The sequence below is a fragment of the Antennarius striatus genome, chromosome 5 (assembly GCF_040054535.1).
Source record: "Antennarius striatus isolate MH-2024 chromosome 5, ASM4005453v1, whole genome shotgun sequence".
In the NCBI taxonomy this organism is placed as follows: domain Eukaryota; kingdom Metazoa; phylum Chordata; class Actinopteri; order Lophiiformes; family Antennariidae; genus Antennarius; species Antennarius striatus.
Genome location: NC_090780.1, coordinates 15,978,113 through 15,990,515, shown reverse-complemented (window position 1 = coordinate 15,990,515; position 12,403 = coordinate 15,978,113). Strand labels below are relative to the sequence as shown.

The following is a 12,403-nucleotide window of genomic DNA, read 5'->3' as shown; positions in this document are numbered from 1 at the left end:
CCGGCCACAACACAGGAGAACACAGGCTAGCATGGTTCAGCAGTACCCAATTGACAAGCATCCCTTGTTTGTACACAAAGCAGTGAACAGTGGGCCAATTTCAGTTCTCATAGTGCCTGCAGTGTATTTACTGGGCTATTTTGGTCTAGGGGGAGGACCCCCCACTCCCCAGGACCTTAGATTATTGGTCAGAAAAGTTGCGTTCTTGTCAAGTTTGGCCAGTCATAGGGTGCATGTGTAGGAGGGGAAGTCATTGACCAACAAAGATTTGTACCCTTTTGACAATGCCTGTGAAGGAGGCAGAACTCGAAACCAAGTGCACACACACACACACACACACACACACACACACACACACACACACACACACACACACACACACACACACACACACACACACACACACACACACACACACTTCTACTTTTCTGATAGACAAGCTTCCTCAGTCCTTCACTATGGTCACAAAATATTTGCAAAACAAAGTACAAGACCATTATTGTAGCACCATTGGAAGTGTTGGAAGAATGTGTTGATATGTCTGAGTGAAGTTTGACCCAGCACAGCTAACCAAGAAATATCTCCCTGCGAAGTAGGACAAACACAGTTGTCAATATAACAAACAACACATAGGCAGAAACACAAGAAACTGGTCTACAATTCATTTTAATTTGTGTTTAAATCTTCACACCCCATCCCCAAATAAAAGTGCAGATATGTCAGTGTTTTGTTTGTTTTGTGACAGTGGGTAGAACAAGTATCAGCCAACCAGCTGCACAGCATTTCTTTGCCTGGATGAAAGCAACTGTGCACAATGAGATGGAATGGAAGGCATTTGGGAGATCAATTGTAAGATTAAGTACACTTGTAGCTCGGCCACTGAAATCAATGGAAGAATGTAGATAACCATTAAGATAACTGAATCTGATCTGAGAAACACAAAATCAGAAATAAGCTGTGAGGCTCATACTGCAGTGTTAAAATGGAGATTTTAGAACTGAGAAGTCTTTTTTTCCTCAGAATGAAGGAAATATCTGATGAGAATGAGCTGAATGTCATGTCAAGTATCATTTCACATTTAATGCATAGATCCACAGAGAACTGTACCCTGACTTGTCAGCTGTCATAAAAAAAAGCTTCTGCTGTAAAGACTTTCCCACAAAAATAAAAAATGAAACATAAGAAATTGCATAGTTTAAAATCTGTGGGTTGTTTTTTTTGCCATACTTTTTCTGCTTCTTCATCTGCCACCTACTCTAACATTTGCTTTTATTTAAAGATTCTCCCATTTTCTGTATGTCACTCAGTTTTTTAGAGTTACTGATACTTGATGATTTGCTTTTACATGTTCCTCTTGCTGCAGTTTGCAGTACAATAGCCTCACTCACTCACCATACACTGACCAAAATGTGTTTGAAGATCCTCAGTCACTCATTTCCTGGTAGATCCCTGTACCAGTCCAACTGACTTTATTGATGAAGACAGAATTCTTGACACATAGCTTTGCTGCCTTTTTTTTTTTGCTCAGAGCAGAGGGTAAATTCCAGATTGATGAATGCTCTTTACAACCCTGTGGATCTTGAAACTTCACTTTCACTCATGTCAATCTTAGGTCACTGTATGCAGATGTATCAAACAACAGTCAGTCTATCATTGAATTTCTGCCATTAACTATGAGAGGGAGCTCACAAAGAAGATAAGATGATCCAATAGAAGATGTCACTATGATCACCAAAATCTATAAAATAAATCAGGATCCAGGAATTTTTTCTGTGATTAATGGATTATTTCATGTGAAATAAAAAAAGTGCAATTATGCAATACAAAAGAAAATAAGTAAATAATCCTGGATTTGTCTCTGAACTTGACCAACCCATGCAAAAATTGTCATGATGATGTAGTTAATATTTCATTGATTGCTTTTACAAACAAACCAATCAACCGATGACAGGAAGTTTAAGATTTTAAGTTTTTTAAGTTTTAAATTTTACGGACTTAGTGGCATCTAGTGGTGAGGTAGCAGATTGCAACTAATTATACATGTATGAGAGGATCAATTTAATTTCTACCCCTTATTCCTGGACCTTCAAATGTTGTTTTCTGTTCGGAGAGTAATAATATATGCTTAAATTTGTGATTAGTTGGTATCAAGAATATATGTGTGGTCTATAATCCAAAGTACTAATTCCTTGGCTACTATAGAGAGACTCTGACAGAGATCCTGTTAGGGTTAGTTCAGACATTTTACAAAATCATGAATCATGTATCTACGTGACATATTGTGAAAAGGCTGAAAGTCATTTCTCCCCGTCAGACTTCAAACTGAAACAATCATTTTGAAATGAGGTTTTAATTAGACAGACAGAGGCAGACAAGTCCAAGAGGGTTGGACACTTGCATAAAAGCTAGTTGAAGGTATCATGTCTATTTAAAGATGTGAGCTTTTTAAAATCCACTGTAAAGATTATTATATACTTTGAAAAAATAAGCCAAAACGTTTACGTAAAATGGCCAGACAACTCTCATATGGAGGACTTTGGAGACTTATGATATTGTAGATGAAAAAAGATTGACAAGAGCTGAAAACTAAGGGCGGGTCAAGATAAGTGCGTTACCACAGTCATGTCATGAGTCACAAGTGTATCATTTAACTTCTTCTCCAAATTACATTTGAGATCTACAACAGTCCTGAAAAAATGCTGATGAATTAGTCTTTTTGATTTTACTGCCATTATACTAAAACGTGCATGGGTAAACGAGTAAAAAAAAATTATTGTAAAACCTGTGTAAGGAGGTTAGGGGGCATATTAAAGAAGTGGGATGCAGAATTGATATGAAAGTCTCCAATTTTTTGCCGCAGTTTTAAGAATTTAAGGCAAAACAAAATTGTCAATGCTGTAGTGAGTTTCATTTCTAAAACTTAATCAAAAGGTATTTCATATTATTTCATAAGTCATCAAAGTAGTGAAAATGCAAAGGAAAAAAGTCTGATAACTTCACATCTTTTGCTGCTTTCAAAGAAAACAGGCTTTTGAGACAAGTACACAGGGATTCAAAAACATTTCAACAAAAATCTAAAGCAGTATTCCTTTAATACTTTACACACACACATAAACTCTGTGTGTGTGTGTGTGTGTGTGTGTGTGTGTGTGTGTGTGTGTGTGTGTGTGTGTGTGTGTGTGTGTGCGTGTGCGTGTGTGTTTACAGAGAAATAAAACCATAACTCTGTACAATATCTTGTGGACGTTGTACATGGCTCAAGTCCAAGAAAGCTGCAACTACAGACCCCTGCTACAGACCCTGTCGTTCAAGCAAACAAGCACAAACACACAACAGAGCAGCTGCAGGATCCTCACACATTCAGCTGGGAAGCTGTTCGAAAAAACGATCGACTGAGCAAGAACATCTCTACAGAGAGTCAGTCAAAAGAGGACATGAAACAGTGGAACTGAGATAAGATGAGGAAGTGGAGTCACACATTCAGCACATGCCCCGCAATGTCCCACCCACACTCACCTCTGATATATCATGGGTCATTTTGTCACATAGCACACGCCAAGCTGCTATTCCTGTGGTTTAATAGTCTGACCTTCCGTGACAAACTTACAGTAAATACAGTAATTGGTCTTTTGGTTTGTATTATCGGTTTTATTTTTAGAAGAGATCTAGTTTACCGTAAAGACAGTCCTGTGTTCTGGGTCATGTCACACAGAAAACTTTCCAGGACGTGGGAGATCTGTCAATATGGCTAACGGATGAAGGTGTGTTTACACACACCTGATGCTTTTTCACACTAGAGTACATCCATTGAGTCATTGTGCATGTGTGTGTCCCCGCTGCCTCTGTTTACCTGAAGAAAATTAACTCCATCCAAAACACTTACAGGGGGACATGAGTCCAATGAGGCTGAAAATATGACACACACACACACACACAAAGACTTTTTTCCATACACACAGCAGCACAGAGGACACTGTGCTCCTGCTAATAAAAACACCTTTGTGAACAGGTGATCAAAACTAAAATTCTATGCACAAACTACAGAAGAAAAATGTGCCGATGCAGGTAGGAGCTTAGAGATTAGGTTGGTGTTTAAAACTTTGAGTGAAGGTATTAACCTGTCGCGTGAAGTTTTAGTGCTTAAACATCATTGGCTAAGAGACCAGGATGTTGATGCTGCTAAGCTATTGAAGAGATCAGGACCAATCTGGCAGCTGCTGCTGCTCTACATGCTGGTGACTCACCTCCGACCTTGCTGACAGTGACCTCACAGCCCAGTGTATTGACTGACCTCTCACCTTTCACACTGGGTGCACTCCACAATCCCACTGTCCGCCTGACACACATCTGTCCCATTCTCAAATTCTCCCCTGCATAAGCACGCACATGCACACACACACACACACACACACACACACACACACACACGCACACACACACACACACACACACAAACACTACATTACAAGCAATCCAGCATGCAACAAGAAAAGTCTGACAACATTTGATTTTTATTCTCGGTGATAAAATACATCAAAAAGGACATGATTATGTTACTAAGTAAAAAGCAAAAAGCAAATCCAATCATTATTTCATTGACACGCTGTACCCCTGCATTACCGTAAATAAACTGGTATGACTGGAATGAAGCTCCATCATTTTTATGTGGTTACACAACAGAGATGTTTTAATTCATTCGTAAAATCACAGAAATGACAGGCAGAGTTAGTGACAAACAGCTGCAGAGAGCTCAGTATGATACAGAACGATCATTCAGATGCAGTAGTGCGATGACATAACTGTTCCTTAACTAAGCCCATGCAAATGCTTTTTTGCTAGAAAAACAATTCTCATAACATGGCCTAAAGTAACATCAGCAACACATTCACTTAGCGTTTTATCACATACATGAATACAGGTTTTGTTTCGTCAGGCCTGAAGCAAAACCTGTAGTCATGCATTTGAATGCCCACCTGTGTGTCTCATTAATAATGAACTAGCGTTTCTGCACTTCGCTGTCACATTTCTCTCTGTCTTTTATATTGAAAAATCATACATCAAAATAAATATATGATCATCAAGAAGCCCAGAATTTCAGCATGGCTGACCGACCACTGCAACTGAAATGTTGAACAACTTTTACTGAAAACAATAGAATAAAAAATAGAATTAAAAAAACTAATATTACTGTACAGACATAATTCTTATTTGCCGCAGTTATTCAAAGTGGAATTAGATGATTGCTTTAATATCACTCCACACATCCTTCCACAATGTCAAATTTATAATTTTTTCTACTTTAAAAGATGTCATCAGATTTTTGTGGCTACACATGTTCAGCACAGCACTAATGGAAGTGTCGAAAGAGTCATTTGTTAATAAAGCATTAAGAGCAAAAGCAGCAAGGTCAGAAATTTGACAGAAGTATTCATCATTTTACAAATTCTCAGATGACTGAGACCTTTCTACTCTCACCTTTGAACTGCATCTGCTTCTCTGAGGAATGATGTGGGCGATAGAGAGGGAGAGGTACAAGACCTACAGGTTTACAGTTCAATACCTTACGGATGTGCAGTACAATCATACACAGATTCTAAGGAAGCTTGCAATTTGTTCAACATAGTCAGATAGGCTGTGGTGGGGATAAAGTTAGACTTTAACTGGGCTAAAACCATCAGTGCACAAGGAAACCTTTTCACTCTCATAAGGCAGGAAAAACACTGATTATTGATTGGTTGACCGACTGATCAACAAATTCAGTATGGCAGATAATTGTGTTCAAATTATTAGACCATATTCGCAGTGAAACAAGATAAAAGATGTTGGTTCCTTCAGGAATACACAACTTAGAATACTGGAATAAAATACAAACATTGCATTACTGGACAGTGTTACACAGAAAATGCTGCTGACCTTCCCACCATTGAACATGCATGCGCACTAATAATACACACACAGTGGGTAATTAAAGTCCACACTTCAGGGAGGACAAAGGGGGCAAAAGTAGTTGCTGTCGCCATATTTTATGTTTGCACTATGCAGAACTTTCAAGTAAAGTACTGGAATAAGCAGCAGCTTATACATAGCAGCATACCCTGGGGCTGGGGTGTTGTTACTGATACCAAACTGGCTACCGCTTATTAATGGAACCAGGGGCAGTTCTGGGTAGATCAACGGGTGGCAGGGGAAGGGCTTTCATTCTCAAGTCTCTGCAATTTCACAGCAATGCAACTTCATACTATTCCTTACATTTTAGTTATTTTTCCGAAATTTTACGGAAACTCCATGTAACACGAATACGACAATACTGTAAACCTAAAAATAGTACATGCAGTGGTTTTGATCCGAGTTTTGCTCTGTGTAGTTCCCAGTGGGATAATTTCCCAGGTATTTCCCCCAAGATTCAGAACAATATTAACACAACTGCGATGAACAAAAAATACAACATGACAACTGTTGCCTGTGTGTAAAATTTAGGGACATTTCGTGTGTATGCACTTAACTATGTCACCTTTCCAATGGATACCGTTAATACATTATATTTTTCCCATGATTAAATGGTGATGGTTTTCATTTTCAAAGGGGAAAAATAAGTTATCTGCCTTCCGTTTCAAATTCAACAAGGAACTACGCATTAAAACATGGACTCGCTGGGTCCTGTGAAGACAGTGGGGTCGTAGCATGAGCTAAATTTTAGCAGCAGTGGTGAAATATCACTTACCCTATCTGAAGGTCAGACGGAACGAGGTAGTCAGGTTCAGGAAAAGTGCGTGCCCACTTTTTCGTGCGCGCCGATGCCAAAAACCCGCTTTCGGACACTACGTGGGGGAGAGAGTCGCGGCTACAGAAAATGCCGTGGGAGCAAAAAGTTTCTGAGTATTTCCGCTGACTCTACCGGCGTGGAACAAGTCACTTTGACGTCTACTTTGTTTTCGTTTTGACCGTCGAGGGGTTGTCAACAGTCGGAGCGTCTGCGGTCACCTGTGCCCCTACCAATAGAACAGCACAGATGGGTTTGTGGGAAATGTAGTTTTTCATTTCCTTGACAGACTAGTATTTTGAGGCAATGACGTGATGCCTGCTGACTGCCAAGGAAGTTTTAAGAGGTCTTCTAACTTTAGCCAGGACAGTCTGACACCAACAATATATAGATTTTTTTTTTTTTTGGAATAAAATTGACATACTTCTCGTTTCTACATCAAAAATAAGAATTTTTGACCATTTCGTTTTGTTCCAGTTGTCAAGATGTTCAGCAATTACACCGAGACAGTAGGTCACCTGGCCTTTATTCAGAAGTATTCTTCAAAGAATCAGTAATTATCAACTGGTGTCAATACTGATCCACATTACATGCTCTGCTTTCTGTGTAATTTAAGACATTGTGGAAATATAATTTTAAAGATTACTATGATCTTCAGTCCTCTGGTCGGAACGGGACATGACCAATACATCTACCTTAAGAGTATGAAAAACTACAGTATTATAAAGGTTCAATGGAGGGCCTTCTCCAATGACTGCAGGCTGTACAGAATGATACTGCACATTAGCAGCACTTTGACCACAAGAGGGAAACAAAATTACATGCAATAAACTTTGACACTTCAGGACAGAAGACTGGAAGCACATGAATGGGCAGTTGTTTTTTTTATTTCAGTGCATTAACATTAAAACCAAGATATGTCCTGTCTGGTAAAAATAAATGACCAGCAAAAACAATCAACTACTGCTAATCAGATCATTCAACTTCCTTCTCCAATGGGGTAGTGTCATGAACAATCACATTTCCAGAAGACAGTATGTGGTCAAAATGTTTTTCCTCATTTACATTATGTGTACAAATCCACTCATCAAGCAGCTAGATCAATGTCAACCTCCCCTATCATAAATAAACATAAATGGCATGAGTCCAATCTTTTTCAACACTTGGAATATCGGAGAGTGTTTAAAGATCTAAGTGGAGACAGACCTCAGCGCTCTGTATCACATTGCTTTTGAAAACACACACACACAAAAAGAACAGTGCCCACATCAGCCGATGAGTGAACGATCTGAGCTAAATCATGTCTTTGGCCCCTTCAGTTTAGAGAAGTGTTACTGAAATACACATGCCATACATCAAAAAAATAGTTTTAAAACAATAACAGACACTGCTGGTGAAGGACTGTCAATTAAAGTTTTTTAAAGTAAATTTTCAACAGCAAGAAAAAAGAAAACATGTTTCACCCTGTGAATCCCAGACTTAAAAGAACTCATGAAATGTGTCAAGCACGTTAGGGCAATGTGTAAAAATGGGCTTAAATATATTTTAATGTTTGATAGCTGTGGATGTTTACTTTAGTCTTCCATGTCTGTAAGGTTTAACTCGTACATCAACATTTAATATATGCGTAGTTTTCTTACTGTATATTATGCACTTTACTAGATTACTACATGAAATAATCTTAAACGAAATTACCCCAAAAGTATTTTCTAAAATTCTTGAAAATGTCAAGTAAAAGTCAAAGTATATTGGACTGGGACTAAATTGGCCATGACCTTTTCATATCCCTTAATCCTAACCTCCCCAAAAGGCTAGCTTAGGGTGGGTATGAGGGAGTTCTTTGTGGGTGCTACGAATACTGAAATTGTACCTGTATTGTAATGTGATATTACACTGAAAAGCGATAAAAATTGTTAAAACAATTGAAGGTCAGGTTTGCATCCAATCTTCTAAGGGATGAGACAACAGGACTTTTGGCTTGACATTCTTTGATTGAATCCAAGGGGGAAGGACTCCTATGTGTACGGAGAGAAGGGGTACTGTGGATGCCACCAGTTCATGACCTTCACACTCTGTACGGGATCCAGCAACACCTGGATTCCTCCCTGATCGATCTTCTTCCCCCTCTGGAGCGGCGAGTCCTGGAACAGCAGACGGACACGGTGGTGGCACATGTCTGTGCTAACGTTGATGGTGAACTATTGACAAAAGACAGAAATAGGATAGTTAGAATGTAAAGTATTCCAAAAAAATAAATCTACCAGCTTTGGGATAGCTCCTGGATAGAAGTGAGCGAAGAGTTTCCTCCATGGGGGGCTGGGCGCACCCTGACAGGTAGGATTAGGAGATCAGTGACCAAGGAGGAACTCGAAGATGGGTTCGACATGTTTCACCCCCTTGTTGGTCAAGATGTTTTTCTTGCATATAATATACTGATGTCTGTGTTGGCAGGAACTAAATCAGACCAGAAGCGAGTCAAGCAGGACAGCGAAAAGCATAAAAAACACTTAGGCTATACTGAAATAACAGATATAAAATACATAAATAAAATTAGTAGGGGAAACACTGAAATGAATAGCATTTGACATCTGCGATGGAATAGAATCCAACCACTAGAACGAGAATGAATTGAAGGAGAGAAAAACTAACACACAAATCCCTAATGGAAAAGAGGCTCAAACTCAGATTAGTAAAAACAGTTTGAGTAAAGCTCCAACATTAAAGTATGACAAAAGCATGGGAACGAAACCAAATATATATTCTCCTCCTTGCTTTGTTCAAGGTGTGAATCAGCTGTAGCGATCCAACTGAATCATTTGAAAAGTACACTATTTACTAAAACCGAACAGGCTGATTGCTATCACAATTGTTTCTGAATTAGTCACTACTGTCACAATGACAGGTACTTCTAATTTTAACAGTAAAAATGTCTCTTTCACTGGGTCTAGAAATGGCTAAACCCAGTGAAAAATTAGAAATAAACTATGTTTACTAAAACCAGTATGCTACAGGCTTAAAGTTAAATAGGGTAATTATAAAGCATAATTTGAAATCTCTTCACATGTACATGTGAAGTAGCAGCCAAGATCCAACAAAAACTTAACACAAGAGTTACTAACCAGAGTCAGTGTCATGCCCATCACCACAGGGGTTAAGATGAAGTTGAGGGTGGTGACCTGAAGCATGTAGCAGTCAGAGTCTGGGTTTGTGTGGACTTCCTCATATTGTCTGGGCAAATGCAAGGACTTTGTACAACGATTCTTACTGTGCCCCTGCTGAAAGAAAGATTATTTTTTAAATATTCCTTGGAGATTAATAACATACCTAATGATGACAGAAGCAACAATTATTTGATGAGACTATGTAAAGGTTGTTTTGTTTTTAAATATCTTAAATTACCTGTTTTAATAATTTGAAGTTAAACTCCCATAATGCCTCTGGTCGAGTCCCTGGCACCTTTCTGATCCAGAATAGTACACACTGCCAAAACAAACCCAACAACAATTATAAACTCATAAAATGTATTTCTGGGCTACTTTAAGTTCTCAACATGAATTCCTGATCTCGCTTTTGTATCATGAATAAGAATGAAAAATGCCAAGTGGGTCACGGAAGATCATGTTTCAAAAATGTCCCCAAAAATGTCACCTGGCCAAACAGTAAACATCTTTAATGAAGACAATTCTATCTGATTTCACTATAACTATCATTTGTGGTCATGACTAACCTGGCTATCACAAACCTGGTTATTATGCTAACCCTGTGTTTTCTTGTCAAGCCAGGAGGGCATTGATATGAAAATTAATATTGAAAGTTAAGCTATAAAATTTTGAAATACAGCTCCACATTCTTGAATTTACCTTGGAGTTAAGTAGAGTTGTGGGTGTAGATTCTGGCAGTGAAGGAATTTTTGAGACACGCAAGTCAAATGGCTCATACAAATGGAAAAGGGAACGAATCACACGGGCCCGTAAACAGCGCATCTTGTCAATAAAGTCAGGCTGGAGATGAAATGGTAGGTGGACATCAATCCTGTAGTGTCTAAAGTTGGTGTGAAAAAGTCATTAAAAAAAACGTAAGTTATAAAAGCAACAATTTCCTTTACTTCGACTATTTCTTGATCACACATTTATTTTCACCACTGAGACGAACCAATGAATAAAAATCTCCTCACCTTCTGTAAAGCCTGGTCCAAAAAGCTGCAGTGCAAGTGACTGTCCAAGTATCCCTACAAATGAGGGCAAATTTGCACACATCCTCAGGTCGAATGTAGGAGGAGATCATATACCAAATATCCACTGGATACTCGTTCCCATCACTGCTCTCACTACTCTCTGTGGAGATAACATCACAATTAAAATACTGACAATGTAGATTTATTCCCTTGATTTTATGTGCATACTTCTGATAAATTATACCCTTTCTCCTCTTGTTTTTCTTCTTGTGGGGAACTTTACTTTCATTAATGTCATTTTCTTCAGGGTCTAGGTCATCGCTGCTGTGCACAGCATCTGCTTTTGCATTCTCAGCCGACGAGAGAACCTCGTCCACAGCTCCATGAGATGCCTCCAGGCCGCAGAGGAGTTTTGCTGAAAGACATTAAATTAAGCACATTAAGTTAGGATCAACTTTATAGACAAGAACAGGTGACATTGTATAGCAAAATCAAAAATAAGGGGAATCTCTTAATCAGCACAAGGTACCTTCTTTCTCAAGTGCATTTGCAACAGCCTTCTTCACCCTCCCTGATTTTACGACGGCTGGGTCAGCGTCAGCATAATCAGCGACCGTCACTACCAAGCAGAGGAAATTAAGCTAAGAGGTAATTCTTCCATTACATGCATTCTGTATTAAAATAAGAAACATAAACATCAACATTCAACCACTCCTGATGACCATAAAAAGTCCTCACTTTACATACACTTTCAGATAACTCAAATGTGACTCTAAAGAAGAAAAAAGGCAGCGTGCTAACAGCATGCTAACGCTGGGCGTGCTAGTCAACTCGATAACATACCTAATTCCGAACAAACGTCTCCGGCCTTAAATTTCAGCCGTTTTCGGTTCCCTTTCTTGGGCATATCGATACTAAATATCTGCGGACGGATAACGGGGCTATGGCTTTTGCCATGACTCTATAGCAAGCTGAGGTAGAGAGAGAGAAAGAAAATAAGGGGAGAAATTGAAAATTGTTCCGCCAGGATCTTCAGCCATCATGGAATGACGTGTATCGTTGCAAGTCTCGCGAGAACATGAACGTGTTTTTCTCGATGTGTGTTAATAATTGGTACAACCACTAAAATTTAATTTGAGTAATGAATAAAATAAATTACATTTATGAATTCAGTTTTATATTATTTATAGAATATAAATTGTTTTAAAAAATATTCCAAGAACTCTCAGAACCAAGGGATGGAGCAGGAAATGAGAGTTTTGGTTGCCTGTCAGTTATTGGGTATATTTTTAATTGTATTTAAAGTGCAGTCAGCTCGTTGTTAGTCCTTTAGAAACATTAGAATAAACAGTTCATTTTCAACAAATGTGTGTTTTGTTAACTAACTGTAGCTGCGTAGAAAACTGAGTATTCAGAATAAAGTCCAGGAACACGAAGTGACTAAATTGTGAGACTCGTCTAAGCTCATG

The 12,403-nt window shown here is 38.7% G+C and overlaps 2 protein-coding genes across 4 annotated transcripts in view; both read right to left on the bottom strand.

Annotated features, from left to right (window-relative positions):
• tfeb (transcription factor EB) overlaps window positions 1-6,978 on the bottom strand; it is a 29,021-nt gene extending 22,043 nt beyond the window's left edge. For both annotated transcript variants that reach the window (XM_068315318.1, XM_068315315.1), the window contains exon 1: window positions 6,722-6,978. The gene's annotated coding sequence lies outside the window, so the exon portion shown is untranslated. The remainder of the gene's footprint in view (window positions 1-6,721) is intronic.
• Window positions 6,979-7,627: 649 nt separating this feature from the next.
• tmem183a (transmembrane protein 183A) lies at window positions 7,628-11,969 on the bottom strand. Of its 2 annotated transcripts, none has more exons than XM_068315282.1 (8): window positions 11,778-11,969; window positions 11,464-11,553; window positions 11,179-11,349; window positions 10,935-11,094; window positions 10,621-10,801; window positions 10,160-10,240; window positions 9,880-10,035; window positions 7,628-8,958 (listed from the first exon to the last, which is right to left on the bottom strand). In XM_068315282.1, exons 1-8 carry the CDS (start codon window positions 11,839-11,841, stop codon window positions 8,776-8,778), a joined length of 1,086 nt encoding a protein of 361 aa, XP_068171383.1. In that variant the 5' UTR covers window positions 11,842-11,969; the 3' UTR covers window positions 7,628-8,775. The 2 variants fall into 2 exon arrangements, with proteins under 2 accessions (XP_068171383.1, XP_068171384.1); XM_068315283.1 differs by having other exon boundaries at window positions 9,880-10,032.
• Between the last annotated feature and the right edge of the window lie 434 nt (window positions 11,970-12,403).

What these genes read in the sequence shown, in the direction of transcription:
- tmem183a (XM_068315282.1), bottom strand. Translation starts at nt 11,841, where the DNA reads ATGCCCAAGAAAGGGAACCGAAAACGGCTGAAATTTAAGGCCGGAGAC. An exon ending in AGACGTTTGTTCGGAATTAG is followed by an intron (nt 11,554 to 11,777) that starts GTATGTTATCGA and finishes TCTGCTTGGTAG; the next exon opens with TGACGGTCGCTGATTATGCT. An exon ending in ACTTCAAATTATTAAAACAG is followed by an intron (nt 10,036 to 10,159) that starts GTAATTTAAGAT and finishes TCTTTCTTTCAG; the next exon opens with CAGGGGCACAGTAAGAATCG.